This window comes from Erpetoichthys calabaricus, chromosome 7 (genome assembly GCF_900747795.2).
Source record: "Erpetoichthys calabaricus chromosome 7, fErpCal1.3, whole genome shotgun sequence".
Lineage (NCBI taxonomy): Eukaryota > Metazoa > Chordata > Cladistia > Polypteriformes > Polypteridae > Erpetoichthys > Erpetoichthys calabaricus.
The window spans coordinates 75135499-75159645 of NC_041400.2; the positions used below are offsets into that span (position 1 = coordinate 75135499).

General features: G+C 40.5%; 1 protein-coding gene across 1 annotated transcript in view; it reads right to left on the bottom strand.

The window, feature by feature from the left end:
• tpgs2 (tubulin polyglutamylase complex subunit 2) overlaps positions 1-24147 on the bottom strand; it is a 137032-nt gene that overhangs the window by 31334 nt on the left and 81551 nt on the right. The window contains exon 5 of the mRNA XM_051930152.1: positions 21047-21160. Coding sequence (XP_051786112.1) covers positions 21047-21160 — 114 coding nt within the window. The remainder of the gene's footprint in view (positions 1-21046; positions 21161-24147) is intronic.

The following is a 24147-nucleotide window of genomic DNA, read 5'->3' on the forward strand; positions in this document are numbered from 1 at the left end:
ACTGAAACTAGAGTGAAGGTACTTGGTCCACAATTTCAAGAGCTTTCCATAAAACAGGCTCCTACGGAACGGTAGCAAGAAAGAAGACATTCCTTAGGAAGGTTCACATTAAAAAATGTATGGCATTTGCTAGAAAGCATGAGAAAGACTGAGTTAAGATGTGGGAGAATGCTTTATAGTCAGATGAGACCAAAATAGAACTTTCTAGCCAGACTTCAAAGAGGTATGTGTGGTGTAAAACTAACACTGCCCATGCCTCAAGAAACACCACACCTATGTTGAAATATGGTGGTGGCAGCATCATGTTATGGGGATGCTTTTCATTTGCTGGGACTGGGAATCTTGTCAGAGTTGAAGAGAAAATGGATAGACAAAAATACCGCACAATATTTCAGAACTTGTTCCAGTCTGCTATGAACGTATGGCTCAGGAGAAGATTCATCTTTGAACATAACAATGGCCCTAAGCATAAGACCAAAGCAAAACTGGAATGGCTCAAAAACAGAAAGGTGAATGTTTTGGGATGGCCAGGTCAAAGTCCTGATCTTAACCCTACAGAGAATCTGTGGCACTATTTGAAAACTGCTGTCCAGAGGCACCATCCCACCAACCTAGAGGATCTTTATAAGTTCTGCCAAGAAGAATGGGGAAGAACAACTCCTGAACAATGTCTGAAACTGGTACATTTTTACTCCAAAAGAATTAGCTCTGTTATTGCAGCAAAAGTGTTTTTGACAAAGTATTAATGTGTAGGGCTTGAATACTTACGCAAACAATGACTTATGCATTTTTCTTCTTCAGTTAAATATCTGCAGAAATGGTTTATTTTGACTTTGGAAATGTCTTGTTACAGTATAAGAGTTCACATTAATAATACATGAATGGATTAATATGTGTACATATGTTTTGCCATGCAGAAAATTATGATGACTTTCAAAGGGATTGAATACTTTTTAATGCCACTGCATATACAATGAAACCTTTATCATCATTCCCAAAACCAGCAATATTAATTTGTGAGTTTCAGCTGTTTATTTTCATAATACCAATGTACTCAGCTTGCTACTATTGGCCCTCTTGTAAAGCAATAACATTGAAACAAAGGGCTTTTATTTCAGATTTAAAAGTATTGTGCTCCTCTTATCTCTGTGGTAATTCCCTGGAAAGTGGAATTTAAAGTAGAAGACTGCTTAATAATCAGCAATCAAAATAATTTTTGGGACTTATCTTGACAATTCACCATTTTTGAAGCGTCCTTTCCTTTCTTCAGGGATATATTTTGCAAAATAACCATAATAATAACTTTTATGTAATCTGCAGAATTTTCAGAGAATTTATAAAAATGTACTGCTGCACATACAGATAAAATTGCAGTCAAGGGTAGAGTGCAATGAATAGGCAACCATTTCTCCCAGAGATCTTGAAAGTTCCTGTTAAGAAATGTCTTAATTTAGCCACTTTATTTGCTGTATGTCACAAAACCAATGCTATTCATGGTCTTAATAAAACAAGTAAACATATAATAGTTTCCAAATTATACAGTCATATGAAAAAGTTTGAAAATCCAAAGTTGCAACTTCCTTTTAATATATGACATGCTTTCTGGAAACAGTAGTATTTCAGCAGTCACATTGTTTATTGGATTAAGAGAAAATATGCACTATGCATCATAACAAAATTAGACAGGAGCATAAATTTGGGCACCCCAACAGAGATATTACATCAATACTTAGTTGAGCCTCCTTTTGCAATTATAACAGCCTCTAGATGCCTCCTATAGCCTTTGATGAGTGTCTGGATTCTGGATGGAGGTATTTTTGACCATTCTTCCATACAAAATCTCTCCAAGTTCAGTTAAATTTGATGGCTGCCGAGCATGGACAGCCTGCTTCAAATCATCCCACAGATTTTCAATGATATTCAAGTCAGGGGACTGTGACAGCCATTCCAGAACATTGTACTTCTCCTCCCTCTGCATGAATGCCTTTGTAGATTTCAAACTGTGTTTTGGGTCATTGTCTTGTCGGAATATCCAACCCCTGCGTAACTTCAACTTTGTGACTGATGCTTGAACATTATCCTGAAGAATTTGTTGATATTGGGTTAAATTCATCCGACCCTCGACTTTAACAAGGGCCCCAGTCCCTGAACTAGCCACACAGCATGATGGAACCTCCACCAAATTTGACAGTAGGTAGCACGTGTTTTTCTTGGAATGCGGTGTTCTTCTCCCGCCATGCAAATCACTTTTTGTTATGACCAAATAACTCAATTTTTGTCTCATCAGTCCAAAGCACTTTGTTCCAAAATGAATCTGGCTTGTCTAAAAAACCATTTGCATACAACAAGCGACTCTGTTTGTGAAGTGAGTGCAGAAAGGGCTTCTGTCTCATCACCCTGCCATACAGATGTTCTTTGTGCAAATTGCGCTGAATTGTAGAACGATGTACAAATACACCATCTGCAGCAAGATGTTCTTGCAGGTCTTTGGAGGTGATCAGTGGGTTGTCTGTAACCATTCTCACAATCCTGCGCATATGCCGCTCCTGTATTTTTCTTGGCCTGCCAGACCTGGGTTGTTTGCACCACTAGACGATACGGACGCTCCTCTAAAAAAATGCTGAAAGGCTACCTTTACATTGCTCCCTTCCTAGCAGCTGCGTTGTCCGGCAGTGCTTCGCATACTTAAAAGCCCAAACAGCCCTATTGATTTCTGATTGTTTGCTTTTATCTCTCTCTGACATTCTCAGCTCCTGATGCGCACTCCTTTGAAGAGGAAGATATGTTTGCATTCTTTTAATTGTGAGACGGAACTGTCATCTCTGTCTTGGTATGGAGCACAGTTTAAACTTTTGAAAAAGAGACAAATGTTTGTTTGCAGTGTTTGAATAAAGTTCCTGTCTCTCTACAACCTCCTGTGTTTCTGTGCAAATCTGTGACCCAAGCATGACAATATAAAAATAACCATATAAACATATGGTTTCTACTTCGCGGATTTTCACCTTTCGCGGTGGGTTCTGGAACACAACCCCCGCGATTGAGGAGGGATTACTGTAATAATAATAGCAGCTTAATACTCAAAATAGGGAAGGCCCAGACTCGAACCCACAGCCTTTTGATTATGAGGAGCAGCTCTTACCTCTGCACCAGCCAAACAGACGTTTCGACTTTCTGTCAATTAATATTTGTGCTTGGGTTTGTACTCATTGACAGCAACATATAAACTGAATGATTTTATTTTTTCTTTGGTTGTATTCTTGAATAAAAGTGCACTTGTTTTGTTATACATTTTGTGAAAGTATTGATATTTGGACTTTAAGTCTTTACAAAGTTTATGTTTTAGTTATGTGTTTAACATTTCTTGCTTTGCATTTCTTGTCATCCTACATTTACCCAGAGCTTTGTCTGTCCTGGGTATGACGTTAAACTGCATCCGGGCCTGTAAGCTATCCTCCAACTTGCAGGGAAATCATGGGGGTTGGTGGCAGGTTTGGCACTCCAGTCACCGTAAAAAAAACTTCACACAGCTCCAAGACGACAGAAAGGACTACTTTTTGCTCTCCATGGGAGTAGCTCTGCTGCAGCCGCAAATAGGAAGGCTGCTTGCATCATTAAGGGGATGGGGAAAAGCCCTTGGGTGCCCCATCCCCGGAAGAGTCGAAACCATTGGAGAGCCAATGGGGTCAGGTCTGTTGGGGATCAGAACTGGTGTGGTGCTGAGGCATCGCCCGCTGCACAGCAGCACTCGGGTCCCAATTTGAGGCGGCCCAACTGGGTAGGCGTATGGAATGTCTTGTGTCTCCGTCAAGATGATCATCTTCCTCTGCTGTCAGAGGAACTGCGTAAACTCCCAATTTCAGTGGTGGCACTCTCTGAGTTGCGCAGACTGGGGACTGGCAAGATCTCTGAAGGTGGATACACCTTTTATTGGTCTGGTCGCTCTGATGGCTGTCATACTCAGGGAATAGCTGTTGCTGTAGCGGATTGGCTTCTTCCAATGGTGTCTGATGTCACTCCTTAGAATAAGCTGTGATAAGGCGCTTTATGAGCGCTTACCAGACATGGGAAGCACATGTATAAAAACAAATACAGACACAAAACAGGATTTTGTTATTGCTATTTATTGCTATTGTCATTTATCTCCTTATAAGTTACTTAAGAAACAGATTTGTAAAGCTTTGAGAGCGCAATCAAATGCGCTCAGCTTTAGATGTGAGTTGTAACTGTTATGGTTGTAGTGTCATGCATTTGTTACAGCATATAAAATGACAAGAGGATTAACTGCTGTAAATACAGTGTCCTACACAGTCCTCATAAAGGAACAGAAGATTCTCATTCGTTCCTTGATTGTAATGAGCACATATACAGTGACCTCCACTATTATTGACACCCCTTGTAAAATTTAGTAAGAAGGGTTAGAAAAAATCACTATTTGCTGAAGTACCATCATCTTACACTGAAAAAATGAGAAACATCTGTCTTCAAGTTCATTCAAAGAAAAAAAGCCCTCTTCAAGAAATAAATATTTTTTAACAAAAACACATGTACCACAATTGTTGGCACCCTTGGAAATGAATGCGAAACAATGTAACTGAAGCATGTTTCCCATTTAAATTGGACATTGTTAAGTTGATTGGAGTGTATAGGGACTTTCCAGCTGATTAACTGGGATACATATGTGAAGAGACACAGAACCAAATTTCCTAAGCCAACTATCATCATGGCAAAGAAAAGAGAACATTCCAGACAAATGAAGGAGAAGTGTATTGCCCTTCATAACTCAGGGAATGGTTATAAAAAATAGCTACTTGCCTGAAAATGCTCATTTCTACAGTTCACTCTTGGGGAATTGCAAGTCTCCAGAACCACCATCAGATGGCATCTCCATGCCAACAGATTATTTGGAAGGTATGCCAGAAAGAAGCCTTTCTGTCAGTTATTCACAAATGTAAGTGCCTGGAGTTTGTAAAATATTACTACAACTTTGACTTGAACTGTGTTCTATGGTCTGATGAAACAAAAATTGAACTTTTTGGCAATAAACATGCAAAGGGGGTTTGGTGTAAAAAGAAGGATGGCTACAATGAAAAGAACCTTGGCCCAACTGTGAAATATGGTGGAGGTTCTGTGATGCCGTGGGGCTGTTTTTCCTCCTAAGGCCCTGGAAACATTGCTAGGGTACATGGCATCATGGATTCCATGAAATATCAGATTTTAAATCAAAAACTGGCTGCCTCTGCCAGGAAACTAAAACTAGGTCATCATTGGATCTTCCAGCAGGATAATGATCCAAAACACATGTCCAAATCAACCCTGCAATGGTTAACTGACCACTAAATCCAATTTCTGCTATGGCCATCTCAGTCCCCTGACCTGGTCCCCATTGAAAACCTGTGGAATGAGCTGAAGAGTAGAGTACACAGGAGAGGGCCTAGGACCCTGAATGATCTGGAGAGATTATGTAAAGAAGAATGGTCTCAAAAGCAATGCTCTATATTCTCCAACTTATAATAGGTTACAAGAGAAGACTCTGTGCTGTTATATTGACAAAGGGAGGTTGTACAAAGTATTAAATGCAGTGGTGCCAACAATTGTGGCACATGTTTTTTTGTTAAAAATATTTATTTCTTGATGAGGACTTGCTTCAATTAAAAGTCAAATGTTTCTCATTTTTTCACTGCAAGATAACGGTTCTTCAGCAAAAAGTGATTTTTTTTGTAATGCTTTCTTACTAATTTTTACAAGGGTTGCCAATAATAGTGGAGGGCACTGCACATATTCGTCCATGCATCCATTTTGTAACTGGTGGATACAGTTCAGGGTTGTGGGCGAAACCACCTTGCACGCATCCACTAACACATATAACACAAACTGTGATGACAGACCAGAGCTGCCATTATCTGACCAAGATCTTTTGGAGTAAATCCTTTCTACATCTGCTCTTCATTTTATGTTCAATAAACACTACATGTGGTTTGGCTCATATGTGTGCATATTAGTATAATACAATAATAGGTGCAGCATATTCATATGTGAAATAAGATATCCCTTCCCATGGGCTCACCACCTATGGGAGGGGCCAAGGAGGTCGGGTGCAGTGTGAATTGGGTGGTGGCCGAAGGCGGGGACCTTGGCGGTCTGATCCTCGGCTACAGAAGTTGGCTCTTGGGACGTGGAATGTCACCTCTCTGAAGGGGAAGGAGCCTGAGCTAGTGCGTGAGGTTGAGAGGTTCCGGCTAGATATAGTCGGGCTCACCTCGACGCACAGCTTGGACTCTGGAACCAATCTCCTTGAGAGGGGCTGGACTCTGTACCACTCTGGAGTTGCCCATAGTTAGAGGCGCCGAGCGGGTGTGGGCATACTTATTGCCCCCCGACTTGGAGCCTGTACATTGGGGTTTACCCCGGTGGACGAGAGGGTAGCTTCCCTCCGCCTTTGGGTGGGGGAATGGGTCCTAACTGTTGTTTGTGCGTATGCACCGAACAGCAGTTCAGAGTACCCATCCTGTTTGGAGTCCCTGGAGGGAGTGCTAGAGGGCATACCTTCTGGGGACTCCCTCGTACTGCTGGGAGACTTCAATGCTCACGTGGGCAATGACAGTGAGACCTGGAAGGGTGTGATTGGGAGGAATGGCCCCCCCGATCTGAACCCGAGCGGTGTTTTGTTATTGGACTTCTGTGCTCGTCACGGATTGTCCATAACAAACACCATGTTCAAGCATAGGCGTGTTCATATGTGCACTTGGCACCAGGACACCCTAGGCCTCAGTTCGATGATCGACTTTGTGGTCGTGTCGTCGGACTTGCGGCCACATGTCTTGGACACTCGGGTGAAGAGAGGGGTGGAGCTATCAACTGATCACCACCTGGTGGTGAGTTGGCTTCGATGGTGGGGGAGGATGCCGGTCAGGCCTGGTAGGCCCAAACGTGTTTTGAGGGTCTGCTGGGAACGTCTGGCAGAGCCCCCTGTCAGAAGTAGCTTCAACTCCCACCTCCGGCAGAACTTCGACCACATCCCGAGGGAGGTGGGGGGCCTTGAGTCCGAATGTACCATGTTCCTTGCCTCTATTGTTGAGGCGGCTGACCGGAGCTGTGGCCATAAGGTGGTCGGTGCCTGTTGTGGCGGCAATCCCTGAACCCGTTGGTGGACACTGGCGGTGAGGGATGCTGTCAAGCTGAAGAAGGAGTCCTACCGGTCCCTTCTGTCCTGTAGGACTCTGGAGGCAGCTAATAGGTTCCGGCGGGCCAAGCTGAATGCAGCTTCGGTGGTTGCTGAGGCAAAAACTCGGGCATGGGAGGAGTTTGGGGAGGCCATGGAGAACGACTTTCGGACGGCTTCGAGAAGATTCTGGTCCACCGTCCGGCGTCTCAGGAGGGGAAAGCAGTGCAGTGTCAACACTGTATATGGTGGGGATGGTGCGCTGCTGACCTCGACTCGGGACGTTGTGGGTCGGTGGGGGGAGTACTTCGAAGACCTCCTCAATCCCACTGACATGCCTTCCAATGAGGAAGCAGAGCCTGGGGACTCGGAGGTGGGCTCTGGATGTTGTAGGGCTGTCTTGGTTGACACGTCTCTGCAACATCACATGGACATCAGGGACAGTGCCTCTGGATTGGCAGACCGGGGTGGTGGTCCCCCTAATATGAAGGGGGACCGGTGGGTGTGTTCCAACTACAGAGGGATCACACTCCTCAGCCTCCCTGGAAAAGTCTATTCGGGGGTTCTGGAGAGGAGGGTCCATCGGATAGTCGAACCTCGGATTCAGGAGGAACAGTGTGGTTTTCGTCCTGGTCGCGGAACAGTGGACCAGCTCTTTACCCTTAGCAGAGTCCTGGAGGGTGCATGGGAGTTCACCCAACCAGTCTACATGTGTTTTGTGGATTTGGAAAAGGCGTTCGACCGTGTCCCTCGGGGAATCCTGTGGGGGGTGCTCCGGGAGTATGGGGTACCGGACCCCCTGATAAGGGCTGTTCGGTCCCTGTACAACCGGTGTCAGAGCTTGGTCCGCATTGCCGGCAGTAAGTCGAACCCGTTTCCAGTGAGAGTTGGACTCCGCCAGGGCTGCCCTTTGTCACCAATTCTGTTCATAACTTTTATGGACAGAATTTCTAGGCGCAGCCAGGGTGTTGAGGGGGTCCGGTTTGGTGGACTCAGGATTGGGTCACTGCTTTTCGCAGATGATGTTGTCCTGTATGCTTTATCAGGCCGTGATCTTCAGTTCTCTCTGGATCGGTTCGCAGCTGAGTGTGAAGCAGCTGGGATGGGAACCAGCACCTCCAAATCCAAGACCACGGTCCTCAGCCGGAAAAGGGTGGAGTGCCCTCTCAGGGTTGGGAGCGAGATCCTGCCCCAAGTGGAGGAGTTCAAGTATCTCGGGGTCTTGTTCACGAGTGAGGGAAGAATGGAGCGTGAGATACATAGGCGGATCGGTGCGGCGTCTGCAGTAATGTGGGCTCTGCATCGGTCTGTCGTGGTGAAAAAGGAGCTGAGCCATAAGGCAAAGCTCTCAATTTACCAGTCGATCTATGTTCCTACCCTCACCTATGGTCATGAGCTATGGGTAGTGACCGAAAGAACAAGATCGCGAATACAAGCGGCTGAAATGAGTTTCCTCCGCAGGGTGTCTGGGCTCTCCCTTAAAGATAGGGTGAGAAGCTCAGTCATCCGGGAGGGGCTCAGAGTAGAGCCGCTGCTCCTCTGCATTGAGAGGAGTCAGATGAGGTGGCTCGGGCATCTGATCAGGATGCCTCCTGGACGCCTCCCTGGTGAGGTGATCCGGGCACGTCCAACCGGGAGGAGGCCCCGGGGAAGACCCAGGACACGCTGGAGGGACTATGTCTCCCGGCTGGCCTGGGAACGCCTCGGGATTCTCCCGGAAGAGCTAGAAGAAGTGGCCGGGGAGAGGGAAGTCTGGGCATCTCTGCTCAAGCTGCTGCCCCCGCGACCCGACCTCGGATAAGCGGAAGTGGATGGATGGATAAAACTGAATGCAATTTAGTCAGAAGACTAAGACTAAAACTAAATCAAAATGTATTGTCAAAATTAACACTGATGACTGCTTGAAGTCTGCGATCCATAGACAGTACCAGGTTCTGAGTTTCTTCTCTGGTGATGTTCTGTCAAGCCTCTAATGCAGCCATCCTCAGCACTTGCTTGTTTTGGGGCCTTGTCCTTTTAAGTTTTCTTTTCGGTATACGGCATGCTCAGTTGGATATAAACTGGGTGACTAGCTTGGCTGTTTAAGAATTTTCCATTTTTCAGCTTTGAAAAACCCCTGTTTTGCCTTAGCAGTTATGTTTATGATTATTATCTTGTTGTAGGATGAAGTGCTGTACAATGAGTTTGGAGGAATTTACTGGAACATGAGCATATAAGATGTTTCTATACACCTCAGAATTCATTGTGCATTTGTCATCAGTAGTTCAGTAATCAATGAAGATAAGTGTGCCAGTACCTGTGGCTACTGTACATGCCTAAGCCATAACACCCCCCCCCCACATGTTTAACAGATGTGGTAATTATGCTTTAGAGTATTAGCAGTTCTTTTTTGTCTCCACACTTTCTTCTTGCCACAACTGTGATACAGGTTAATTTTGTTTTGTCCTTCCATCATACCTTTTTTGCAGAACTCTGTAGGCTCTTTTTAGATACTTTTTTGCAAACTGTAATTTGGTCATCCTGTTTTTGTGGCTAACTAGTGATTTGCATCTTGCAGTGTGGCCTCTGTATTTCTGTTAATGTCTTCTGTAGATAGTAGTCTCTGACATATAAGACATCTTCCTCCTGAAGACTGTTTCTGATCTGTTGGACAGGCTTTGGGGTTTTTTATTTACCAAAGTGAGGATTCTTCTGTCATCAGCAGTGGAGGTCTTCCTTGGCATACTTGTCCCTTTGCGATTACTGAGCTCACCAGTACGTCCTTTCTTCTTAATGATATTACAGATTGTTGATTTAGGTAATTCTAAGGTTTTACTGATGTCTCTAATGGCTTTATTTTTTTATAGCCTCATAATGGCTTGTTTGACTTTCATAATGGCTTCTTTGACTTGGTATAGCTCTTGTCCTTATTTTGAACAATGGCAACTGCAAACTCCAAAGGGTAGAAGCAAGCCTAGGTATTTTATGCCTGCACTAATGAAGAAGTAAAACACACGAGTAATCACAAAAACCTGTGACGGTTATTGTTTCAAACAGTATGGGGATAGTATAAAAAGTGTTAAAATATCTGCATGGTATGACTATAATGTATGCAAATTCCCTTAAATTAATGTATCAATCAAGGAAAAATATGTCTTTGTCACAAACATTATGAAGTATATATATATATATATATATATATATATATATATATATATATATATATATATATGGTGAGGTTTCTGAACTCTTTTAGGACCCTCACAACTTGACAACACGCCAAAGTGTGACTACCATGTCTGTTGATATTGTCGAATCCGCTACGACTCCTTAATTCTTCTCATAAGGTGTACATTCAATTTTCAGACCTCCCATTGTATATTCAAACCTCACATTTTTACTTCCTACATGTAATACTTTACATTTACTTACATTTGCCAAGAATTTGCCCAAGCCTGTATGTTGTCCAAGTCCATCTGTAATGATTCAACAGATTCTAGATTATCTGCCACTCCACCTAGCTTGGTATCATATACAAACCTAACCAGCTTGTTAGTTATAGTCCTGTCCAAATTATTTAAAGTCATATGAAAAAGTTTGGGAACCCCTCTCAGCCTGCATAATAATTTGCTCTACTTTCAACAAAAAAGATAACAGTGGTAGGTCTTTCATTTTCTAGGAACATCTGAGTACTGGGGTGTTCTCCGAAACAAAGATTTTTAATGAAGCAGTATTTAGTTGTATGAAATTAAATCAAATGTGAAAAACTGACTATGCAGATATTTGGGTACCCTTGTAATTTTGCTGATTTGAATGCATCTAACTGCTCAATACTGATTACTTGCAACACCAAATTGGTTGGATTAGCTCATTAAACCTTGAACTTCATAGACAGGTGTGTCTAATCATGAGAAAAGGTATTTAAGGTGGTCAATTGCAAGTCGTGCTTCCCTTTGACTCTCCACTGAAGAGTGACAGCATGGGATCCTCAAAGCAACTCTCAAAAAATCTGAAAGCAAAGATTCTTTAGTGTCATGGTTTAGGGGAAGGCTACAAAAAGCTATCTCAGAGGTTTAAACTGTCAGTTTAAACTATAAGGAATGTATAATCAGGAAATGGAAGGCCACAGGCAAAGTTGCTGTTAAACCCAGGTCTGGCAGGCCAAGAAAAATACAGGAGCGGCATATGTGCAGGATTATGAGAACGGTTACAGACAACCCACAGATCACCTCCAAAGATCTGCAAGAACATCTTGCTGCAGATGGTGTATCTGTATATCGTTCTACAATTCAGCACAATTTGCACAAAGAACATCTGTATGGCAGGGTGATGAGACAGAAGCCCTTTCTGCATTCACGCCACAATCAGAGTCGCTTGTTGTATGCAAATGCTCATTTAGACAAGCCAGATTAATTTTGGAACAAAGTGCTTTAGACTGATGAGACAAAAATTGAGTTATTTGGTCATAACAAAAAGTGCTTTGCATGGCGAAAGAAGAACACCGCATTCCAAAAAAACACCTGCTACCTACTGTCAAATTTGGTGGAGGTTCTATCATGCTGTGGGGCTGTGTGGCTAGTTCAGGGACTGGGACCCTTGTTAAAGTCGAAGGTCGGATGAATTCAACCCAATATCAACAGATTCTTCAGGATAATGTTCAAGCATCAGTCACAAAGTTGAAATTACACAGGGGTTGGATATTCCAACAAGACAATGACCCAAAACACAGTTTGAAATCTACAAAGGCATTCATGCAGAGGGAGGAGAAGTACAATGTTCTGGAATGGCTGTCACAGTCCCCTGACTTGAATATCATTGAAAATCTATGGGATGATTTGAAGCAGGCTGTCCATGCTCGGCAGCCATCAAATTTAACTGAACTGGAGAGATTTTGTATGGAAGAATGGTCAAAAATACCTACATCCAGAATCCAGACACTCATCAAAGGCTATAGGAGGCATCTACAGGCTGTTATATTTGCAAAAGGAGGTTCAACTAAGTACTGATGTAATATCTCTGTTGGGGTGCCCAAATTTATGCACCTGTCTAATTTTGTTATGATGCATATTGCATATTTTCTGTTAATCCAATAAACTTAATGTCACTGCTGCAATACTACTGTTTCCATAAGGCATGTCATATATTAAAAGGAAGTTGCTACTTTGAAAGCTCAGCCAATGATAAACAAAAATCCAAAGAATTAAGAGAGGTTCCCAAACTTTTTCATATGACTATATATATGTCAAAAAAAGAAGCAGCCCTCACAGCGACCCCTGTAGAACACCACTCTAAATGTAAGTCAATTCTGATACGGTTCCTCACACCATAATCCTCTGCTTCCTGTGTTTGAGCCAATTTTGCATCAATCTACGAATAACACCCTGAACTCCCACTTCTTTTAGTTTGATCCCCAACCTCTCATGTGGCACCTTATCAAATGCTTTCTGAAAGTAAAGACAAATAATATTATATGTTCTACTATGCACATATTCTTTTGTTGCTTCCTCATAGAATTCCAGCAAGCTGGTAAAACATGACCTCTCTCTTTTGAACCCATGCTGACTGTTTAGTAAAACTCCTGTTCTTGCTTTGTGTTGCTTCATTTTATCCTTAATAATTCCTTCCATTAATTTACCTGTGATGCATGTTAGGCTTACTGGCTTACAGTTCCTTGGATCTGCCAGGTCACCCTTTTTATACAATGGGATAATATTTGCTATTTTTCAGTTCTTTGGAACTTCCCAGTATGCAATAACTTCCTAAAAATATGTGTCATGGGTTTATATATGCACTCACTAACCTCCTCGTGAACTCAAAATATTATCTGGAACTGTTGATTTGTTTGATTTCAGACCATTTAATCTTGCGCAGTATTTCTCCTTCTGCAATTTCCAAATTACTCAGTACCTCCTTATTAGTCCCTTTTACTGGTGGGAGGTTATCCACTTCCCCACAAGTGAAGACCTCAGAAAAATGCAAGTTTAGAGCATCTGCCATTTCACTTTCTATATTTTCTCATTCTTCTTTACTATTCCTGATGCACTTCACCTCCTTCCTGACTGTTCTTTTACTACTATAATACTTAAAGAATCACTTTGGGAAATATTTCACCTTATCTGCTATATTCCTCTTTAACTGCCTTTTAGGCTCCTTAATATCCTTTGTGGTAGCTGGCCTGGACACAGACTGGCGGACACTGTAAGTTTAAAACCCAACACACAATTTATTCATTATTTACACAAGTGACACAGCACACAACCCAGTACTCCCGTACTTTCACTCACAAAGTCCAGGCCTCTCAACAATGCCTTTCTCCTTGGTCCGCCTTCACTCCTCTCCTCCCGAGCTCTGTCCTTCTTCCTCCCGACTCCAGCCATCGAATGGAGGGAGGCAGCCCCTTTTTTATCCACCCGAATGTGCTCCAGGTGCCTCCCAACGAGCTCCTGCTGGCACTCCCTGGTGTGGCGGAAGTGCTGGCTGTGCACCCGGAAGCACTCCAGGTGTCCCTGGTCTTCGTCTCCCTAGGATATGCTGAGGGCCAGGGCTCCTCAGGCAACTGGCGGTGACCACGGGACCCTATAGGGTTGAGCTTCCATGCTCCTTTCCCGTGGTCCCCATAGCCACCAGGGCGGTCGCCCCTCGTGGTCTGGAGGAGGCATAATCCCTTCTCCAGTCCTTCTGGGCGTCCCGGCTGGGTACCGCCCCCAGCCGCTCACCACACCTTCTTAATGGTTTCCTTCATGTTCTCATGCACCCTATGACTCTCAATGGAGTTATTAGTCTTACATGCCTTATACTGCTGTTTTTCCTTGACAGCTTCTTTTCTGACTCTTTATTAACCAACTGCAGAGTTTTTTAAAATTTCCTACTAATTCCAAAGGTAGGTATATATATATATATATATATCTGTCCTGCATTATATTCAAAACGTTTTAAACCTTTTCCACTGCTCCTCGACTTTCTCCGTACTTAAAAGCTTATCCCAGTCTACCCTTCTTAGACTTTGCTGCATCTGCTCAAAATTTGACCTACCGGTTAAACTTAATTAGCATCTACACTCTTCCAAAACGGTGAGAAATGTATTATATTGTAGTCATGTGACACTAGTGGTTTATTTACCTCTATACCCTCAATTCTATCCTGCGAATTACAAAATATTAAATCCAGACAGGCTTCATTCCACACTGCTGCTTTAACATACTGTGTTAAAAAACAGTCATTGATTACTTCTAAAACTCTGCTATTTGTAAGGTTATCCCAATTAATATTCAGGTAGTTAAAGTCCCAGAACTACAATATCCCCCTGTAAACTTGCCTTTTTAATATTACAAAAAAGATGTTCATTAAAATTATTGTCTGAATTGAGCTGTCTATAAAACACTCTTAAAATAAGGCCTCTTTCTCTAATGCTTTCCAGATGAAGCCACATGTCCTTACTAAGATGGATCTCAATCTTCAAACTGGAGAGGACTTGCATTTACATTCCGTCTGACATAAATATCAACCCTATCTCTTCTGTTCTGTCTATCCTTCCTAGAAATGTGTATCCCTCTATGTTAAACTCTTTTGTTATTTAACCAGGTTTCTGTTATTGCTATAATATCTTAATTATGCTCCACTACATACAACGCCAACTCACTTGTTTTATTTTGATAGTTCTACCATTAAGGCAAATATTTTTAATGTGTTATATTTACTCGTCCATTGTACCATGCAAAGTTATCAGTCATTACCATTATAGAGATACAAATCTCATTCACATGGCCTGAGTGGGTGCAAAAATGTCACTACCAAGCTACTGCTGCCAGCATATAACACTGGATAACAGAATAGGCCGATAACAACAATTTTCTTATTTTTTCAACCCTTATTTGATATTTTTATTATCATATTTGATTTTTGTACCCCCTTTCTGCATGCCTATTTAAAAAAATGTCTTCCTAAGCCTAGCAACCAGACAGATGCACAGATACACACAGAGGTGGCTTATTATGTGGTGTATATGGAAGAGATCTTAGTGATATATTCTAATCATTCCTTTTGTGCTCTTTGGTGACTAAAAAAACAAACAAAAAAGGTAAAAAAAAAAAAAAACTGAAGATGAATGAAAGTTTTCTACAGGTCAGTTTGTGTCAAGTTAAAATTCATTAACGCTAGAATTACCAGAGTCTACAAAAAAACTCGTAGATCCAGCCCACCTTAAAACCGTTCTCACCTCTCTTTTGTCTTCTAAATGTGCCGATTAAGACGAGCAGCAAGCAGCTGGCTATTCCATCCCCCACAGTCGCAGAACGTTCACTAAGTTTTTCCAGCTCATGCCTTCTTTGATTATCTGGGAGTGACTGAACTGCTGGAGTTTTAGAGTGGAAATAATAGATCGTTATTTGGAACACACGCATTTCATGTGTGTTCCGTTTCTACAGTAATCTGTGTTAAAACATTGTTAAAACAGAAACTTTTTAATATTTTAGTAATAAATGTTACAAAATGTAGGCGTAAACTATAGAATGTGTGAAGCCTGAAGTCCATACATCAAATAAACACTTTCACAAAAGGTTCAAGTACGATACAACACCTTCCGTGGCGTAACGCTAAGATTTACTGTCTCAGAGCGTAGCAGCCCTGCCATGCCTCAGAGACACGAGTGTGATTCCCCGCTAGGGAAAAAGTGTTATTATTTTTTTTCTTTTTAACCTCAAACGAACATAAAATTTATAAATTGGTATGCACTGTAAATCATTAAATTTAAAATGTTGATCGCGGTGTGGAGGGTGGCCAGGGTTCATGCCCGGCCAGGCCGTCCCTTCTACTTGTATTCCGGGGGAGCAGCCATGGACTCCTCAGTACCTCCCCTGGGACGTTTGGTGGCACCTCCCTGGTTGATGATGCCTCAGTTTCCCACAGGGTTTCATGGGAGATGGAGTTCTTCCCAACCCTGTGGGGACCTGGGATGGCCGCCAGGGGGTGAGGCAGAGATAGTTAAGCCCAGCTGGTCTAATCATGGGCCCCACACGGGAATGCAATTGGGAATAGGTGAGCAAGCACCAAGAGCACTCCCGGGAGGGCCTTAAAAGAAGCCAGCAACCACCAGTCAGGGCCAGAATTGGGAGGAAGAGGTGCCTGAGAGGAGTGGTGGTGCCAATGGAAGGATTGCTGTCTTGAGAAAGAGGTACTTTGGGACTGTGTTATACCTGTGGGGTTCACGGGGAAGACGCGCCCCACAGGTGAAGAAAAAGATTTATTTGTGTTGTGTTAAGTGCTTGTGGGACTGTGTTGGGCCTGTGGGACACGGGAAAGGCGAGCCCCACGGCTGAAGAGAGAATAAAAACATTTGTGTTCAATTTATACGTGCCTCAGTGTGAATCTGTGCTGGGTCAGACGCTTATATAGCGCCTTATTCACAGCGGTTATTTCTATTTTTTTTAAATTTTATTTATTAATGTTATTGTAATCATTCCATACAAATAGATCAATTTATAACAAAAAAAAAAAAGAAAAATTGAAGACAATTCAAACCCCACCCCTGAGAAGGAGAGCTTAGCCAAGGGAGAATTGCTTAGGGTGGTTATTTCTATTGATTAATTCATGCTTTTTACTTAGAGAGAACAGGAGCTTATTCAGCTTCTGATCTGACTCTAACAGCGCCAGTATAAATTCACACCCGATCTGACGCTGTTCGTTTTCAAATAATATTGCATTAGTGCGATGATGTTTTCACATATATTGTCTTTCTTTCAGATGTGTAATAGAAACCACAGCATAGAGAGAAGTGTGTACATTGTAACAGGTACACACGTTATAAATGTAGGAAAGATGATCTTGCGTGTGTGTGAACTGTTAACTATTAACATTTGAATCTGATGATTGCATATAGCACCGGCTTATTCAGTGCACGCAAGAACATGCAGGTGGCCAGTTGCTGTGTGCTACAACATGCTGGAACTGGAAATTTTCTTATGTAGAATCAGTTCTGTATGGTTGTGGGCGTGGGTGTGAGTGGTGGACATAACTGGGAATTACTGTTTTGAGATAATGAATAGAGCTGCAAATTACAGGTGCTTGTTCAGTGTAATAGGAACCATAGCACAGAGAGGTGTGTACACTGCAACAAGTACACATATCATAAATGTAGGAAGGGCGGTCCTTGGGTGTGTGGTCCTTGGGTGTGTAGGAACTGTTAACATTTGAATGTGATGATTTTATATAGCATGGAACGGAAATCAGCAGTTCTTAGCATTGCACCACGCACGCTGTCATATCAACCGCCTACTGTAACTTGCTTTCTTTTTTCTTTGGTTATAGTCTTGAATAAAAGTGCACTTGTTTTGTTATACTTTTACATCAACATATGTTCCTGTGTTTGAGCGACACGGGCATGCTCAAAAAATACACGTGTAATGCCACGAAAAGTGCACGCAGACACTTCAGTTCGCAAGCATTGGTATAAGAATGCAGTCACAAGTACACTGCAGAGCTATAACGCGTCTTTATGTGAAAACAGCAGTGTCAGATGGTTGGGGGGTTTGGGGGAAGGATCCTGAACACGACTGAGAGAATGAAAAGTGAATTTAAAAAAAACAAAACAAAGCTAACCTTTACAAGTATCATAAATTACACCGGCAGTTGTAGTAAATGAGTGTCAATGTCGCACACTAAGGCGGCTTTTTTTTCTACAGTTATATTTTTGAATAAAAGTGCACTTGTTCTGTTATATTTGTACCTTTTGTAAAAGTGTTTCTTTGATATTTGGACTTCAGGCTTCATACATTATATAGTTTATGCCTATATTTTGTCATTTACTACTAGAATATGAAAAACGTTTCTGTTTTAAAAGTGTGTTTACACAGATTACTGTAGAAACGGAATGCACATGAAATGCATGTGTTCCAAATAACAATCTATTATTTCCACTCTAAAACTCCACTTCACTCCCAGATAATCAATCAAGGCATGAGCTGGGAGAAGTTCGTGCACGTTCTAAGTCGGTGGGGGGATGGAATAGCCAGCTGCTTGCAGCTTGTCTTTATCTGCACATTTAGAAGACAAAAGATGCTGGGAGAGAGGTGCGAACGGATTTAAGAAGCGATTTAAGGTGGGATGGATCTATGAGTTTTTTCGTAGGCTCTGGTAATTCTAGTGTTAAGAGACTGGTGGGCCAAAACAGTTATACTGAAAAAAATTAAAACAAATATACATCTTTCTACGTTTTTCTAACCCACATATCCAGTTCAGAGTTGTAGGGATCTGGTGACTGTCCTAGAATCCAACCCTATAATGTTCTGTGATGGTCAGACATTTGGTCAAGAGCTGGTTTCTGCCTTGGAACGGTGTCCAGCATTTCAAACAAACATTTTTTTTTTCTCATTGGCACTGGAATATGACAGTTAATGAATAAAACATCTTTCAAAGAGCATATCATATAAGTGCCCTTATTAAAGAATACTCACAAAAGGATATTTTTGGTTGAAAAATAATTAAGTTACAATAAGTGACATTTCAGGAAAAAGAGACTGCTTGAAGTATAATGAATCACCATTTATTTTCTTAGTTTTTCCACTATAAAGAAGGCTGAAATAATTTTAATTCTGAGTGTCATTATATAAAACAGAAGCAAATGGTGATCACAATATGGGGTTTACTTTAAACAACTAATTAATACATAGGATCAGCTATCAAATATACATAGCATATTTAGAAACTCCAGTATTGGTGTCCATACTTTTCACTGTAACGGATGGTCCAAGACATATGATCCCCCTGTTGATGGTGTTCAATCATGCTGATACACTAAAACTTGCTAGCTGCTGAATGTTATTTATTTAATGCTCTTCTTTATGTTTACATATATCAAATATGTTTGGTTTGAATCCCACACTTAGTCACTGTCTTCGTGGAGATTGTACTCTCCAGGTATGTTTGCAAATTGCAGTATGAGTGTTAATTTAATTGTTAATTCTATCTTGGCCCAGTGTGAAGCAGTCTAGGCATGTGTGAGTAGTGGCCTACAATGAACTGAAACCACATTCAGAGTTGGCTTCTGCTTTTCATCCAGTACTGCTGTTAAACAATGGTGGATATTGCATTTATCCAGGCTTTCATCACTTCTCAGGTTGACTCCTACAATTCTCTTTTTAAAGGCTGTCCTTCAAAAAATATTCATGTTTCAAGAGGTTCTTAATGTTGCTGCATTTGATGCTTGTTAGAATTTAATTTCAACAAAACCCATCCAACCTTAAAAATTGTGATTAGCATTATTTCTTCTACTGTAAATCCCTATTTTTGGAACAGTATACAGCTTTCCTAGCTCTCATTTCTCTTTAATACCAAAGTTGTAATAATGTATTGAAAATAAATAAGCAAAAAGAATAAACACAAAATTATAAAACATTTTTATATAGCAGTATTTTGCAAAAGTGTTAACCACCCTAGATTTGTAATGTTAATTTTGTCTTAGATGTTTATTTTTTGACATCTGCATTAATTTGACGCTAGAAAAGAGCAAATCAGATTACCAAATATTCATTTTCCAAAAAAATTAACGCAGATGTTTTATTTTCTCAAAGAACGTAACATATTAAGAAAATTAACTCTTTTAGATAAAAACCTACTTTTTTGGTAGTATGACTAAACAAAGATAACAAACAGGTGCTCTTTATTATTGACATAATGAATAAATTGAACCAAACTGATTAACCAAATTGGAGAAGATGGAATCAAACTTGGAGAAGGACAACCGAAATAAAAGTTAAGGGTATAGCAGATGTGACAGTTTAACCTTCAAATCATCAATTCTTACAACACGGGAAGACACAGCATAATAACAAGGAACAAGTTAGACATTCTACATTAGAAAGGTAACTCCCTAGCAGAAATTTCACAGCAGACTGGAGTTTCAACATGTGCTTCTTTAGAGAAAACTGGACAACACAAGGAAATAGGCCATGCGGAGGACTAGAAAAGCAATGGATGGTCATGAAAACAGAATACAACAGATGAACAGTATAGAACATTCATCAAATTGACATCCTTTCAAAATTGTAAGATCACTACCATCATCTTTGAAATCTCTTGAACTCAAGTACACCCCTTTATAGTCTGGAGCAGTCTTGTCAAAAGTTTCCTTTATAGAAGGATTTCTGCCTAAAAGCCATTCCTCTGAACTGAGAAGTCAAGAGACTCACCTACGCACAAAAACAAAAGGACTGGGGTACTAAACAACGGCAGCGCAGTGCTCTAGACTGACAGGTCAAAATATAAAATTTTTGGCTCAAACAGGAGTCATTCTGCCCATAAAACAGATGGACAGTGGTACATGGATTAGTGTCTGCAGTAAAGTACTATGGATGATACCTGCTAGACTGGGGCTGCATCACTGGAAACAGATTTGGTGATCTGGTCAAAATTAATGGAATCATCAGTGCTGAGAAGAACAAATAAATTCTTATCCATTACACCGTACCATCAGAGAAGCATCTAATCCGTCCACATTTTATTCTGCAGGAGGGTAATAACACTAAATATATTACCAAGGTCATAAAAACTACCTTCCTCAAAAAGAAAAACAAGCTGTTCTGAGACATTCTGTATGACCCCCACAAAGCCTTGACTTTAGCATCGGCTAGAGTGCCTGGGATTAATTGGAGAGACCAAAGAAAGCGAGAAAGCCAAAATCTGAAGGAGAAATGTGTACATTTTCCAAGATGTTTATAACAAATGACCACCCTATTTTCTTATAATATTGCACAACAGTGACCTAAAGAGCAATTACTCAGTTTTAAAGGCAGTTGGCGGTCACACCAGTCATTTCATTATTTTTTGAAAGTATCTATATTTTACTAAATTATTTTATATTGTATGTGCCTAACACTTTTACACAGTACTGTAATTAATGAAAGGAAAAATATTAACCTGGTTGTGTTTTCTTATATACAAGGCACACTTTTCCATTTCCACTGCAGGAATCTAGCTCAAATATCCGGCTTCGGTAATCAAAATGTGGTTTCTCTGGATGGTTATCCATTCCTAGTGAAATATAAAAAAATAAATATTAAAAAAAGAAAGATTCTCTATTTATAGCAATATTTTCAAACACTCCTTAAGTTAATGTTGCACTAGAACCAAACCTTCAGAAAAAGCTGCATTCTTCTATGAGTGACAAAGTGAGCAATAATTAGCAGAAATTGCACAGTAAACTCTATTTCAAAGTGATGTGTGCATAAAATATATTTTTTACATATATTCTCACTTCTATCACTGAGACACAAAGCCAAGTTAGCCAGTTAATATAAGCTAGCATTAAAGCCACCTGCACAAATCCTGATAGCTTCCAGTTTTAGAATACTGCACTACTTTTAAAAAGCAAAGATTTGCCTTGAAATATGTTCATTTATGATTTTGACAGGAGAATAATATTCCTGCATTAATAAGGGAAGAATTACTTTTAGTTCACATAAATTGTACTTCTTTCATTTACTGTTCCTATATGAAACTGATAATATGTGATACAAAGATTATGTATAAATTGAAAATTAGAGAAAAGAAAAGGTCAAGAAGGGAAGGTCAGAAAATCAATAGATCTCTCCAGACCAAACAGCGCCTGCATAAGGAATGACTGAGTAGTGATTTAAAGGACTTTATTCATATTTTTTTCACCATGAAAATATGCATTGAGATTAAAAGAATCATTCATAAATATGTCACATGGTTAAAAAAGTGGTGCCCCAACTATTATTTTGCTTCTCTTGTCTCCTTTTTACCATATATAAAGACATCAACAAATTTGTTGGTACTCCAACCTGAAAAAAGAAGAACCCACAATTTCCTCTGGAATAAATTGAAAATGATTTGTATTTGGCACCAATCATTGTTTATTCCACATTTAACAACAATCAGATTTTGCTTTAGTGTTTTGAGTCAACAGGGTATTTCAAATAACATGGATTAAAATACCATAAACCAATATTTTGTTGCACAACCTTTAGAGGCAGTCACTGTAAACAAGTGATTCCTGTGGCTCTCAATGAGACTTCTGCACTTGTCAACAGGTAGTGTGACCTGCTCTACCTTAGCAAACTGCTCCAGCTGTGTCAGGTTTGAAGGGTGCCTTTTCCATACTGAAAAAACGCTATGCCATTTGAAAGTGAGTTGTCATTTAAACATTTTTTTTCCGATCTTGCCTATACTCTGCTCGGTCTGCATTGTCAGTATCATGCACCATAATGTGGAGTACAGGCAAGATCTAGCATAGCATATCTATCTATCTATCTATCTATCTATCTATCTATCTATCTATCTATCTATCTATCTATCTATCTATCTATCTATCTATCTATCTATCTATTTTTATATAATGACGTGTGTGCACGAGAGAGGCAGAGACGGATTCGATCTCATTCAAGTGGTTACTGGAATAAAAAATTAACACTTTCGCAAAGGTATAACGAAACAAGTGTGCTTTTATTCAAGAATAAAACTGAAAAACAAAAAATTCAAGTGACAACAAGAAGACGACATGATTCACCAGCGTTTGTGTGTCTGGTTATACTCCTTCCTCTATATCTTTTACAGGTTGCAAACTGAAATCAAAGGCTTCTTCTTTTTGGGCGCATACACCATCAGCACAGCGCTGCCAGATCTAAACACTAGCACGGAGAATTGCTCGCGTGCTAAAGTGACTTTAGCTGCAGGAGGAAATCCCATTTTACTTTATGGTACCAAGCAGAGTGCAGCAGTCTATTAGCCCGCAAAAGTGCTCTGAAGAAGCTGTCTGTTGCTACAGTCCTGCCTTTGTCCAATCTGATAGTGGTCACGGGACATCGTATCATTGATTGCCAGTACAACAAAAATAGTTCTGAGCAGGAATCAGCCACAGACCTGCTCATGTGAAAAGAATGAAGATAAATGCCATCAACTTAGAGAGAGAGAGAGGCAAGTTCAATGTACTACGTGAACGTCATTGAGAGAATAAAACTGAATATTACAAAAAACAAGCACTAACTTTTACAAGTAGACAAAATTTACACCAGGTGTTACAGACTCAAATCAAATGTGTGTTTTTATTATATTGTAGACTAGGGGGCTTCGCCCCTTGCTCGCTAACCCCCATGTTTGGTTTTCTGGATATACACTTTTAAGATTTTTTTTTTTCTTTGAATTGTTACTATTTCATTAGTTTCACTTTTATTTCAGAACCAATATGCTGAATCTTTTAAATGAGGTCAGTGAGACATGTGTTTAATGACTTTGTACAATAATTCAGGATAAATTTCTCTGTTTAGAATTTCAGCACAGACAAAGCAATCTTCATCATCAGCAGTTAATAATTTTTTTTGCAAAGTAACCAATAAATGCATGTGAGGTAAATCACGTTTTTGAAATTCTCTGACTTAAACTTCAAAGCCTTACAATATTTACATACTTCTGATATATCATCTGTGTCCATATATTCGATCTCTATTCGCCTTTTCATTATTTCTCCGAGTAATAATTTCTCTTTCTTTGCGCTAATGAGATCTTTACTTTCTTTGTTTTGACACTGTCGTTTTTTTCTGCTTCATATTCTGTATCTTGCTCTGCATGTGTTTCGTGCCTACTTTTTTTTTAGTCTTCTGAGTTCCAGTTTTCATTATCTCTAACCTGCTCTGCATGTGTTTGGTCCCTTTTTTTAACCTCTTTATGATGTTTTACTTTGTTTTCTACTGCTTTCATAATCTGCTCTTCATGTGTATAGCGACAACGTTTGTGAATGTGTTTATGAAGTTGCAAAGGCGAAAAGACTTTGCTTTCCACTCTTTGCCTTTTATTTCTGACCTCGATCTGTCCTGTTATTTTTTCAATTACACCTGGTTCTGATGATTAATTACCTTTTGTTTGCACTAATGCGATCTTTACTATCTTTTTTTTTTGATACTGTAGCGACTGACGTAATAAAGTATCACAAAAGTTCTACTTTAACAATCGCAGACTTCGTAACCCTAAACACAACTTTCTAGCACCCTCTCCGACCCCTC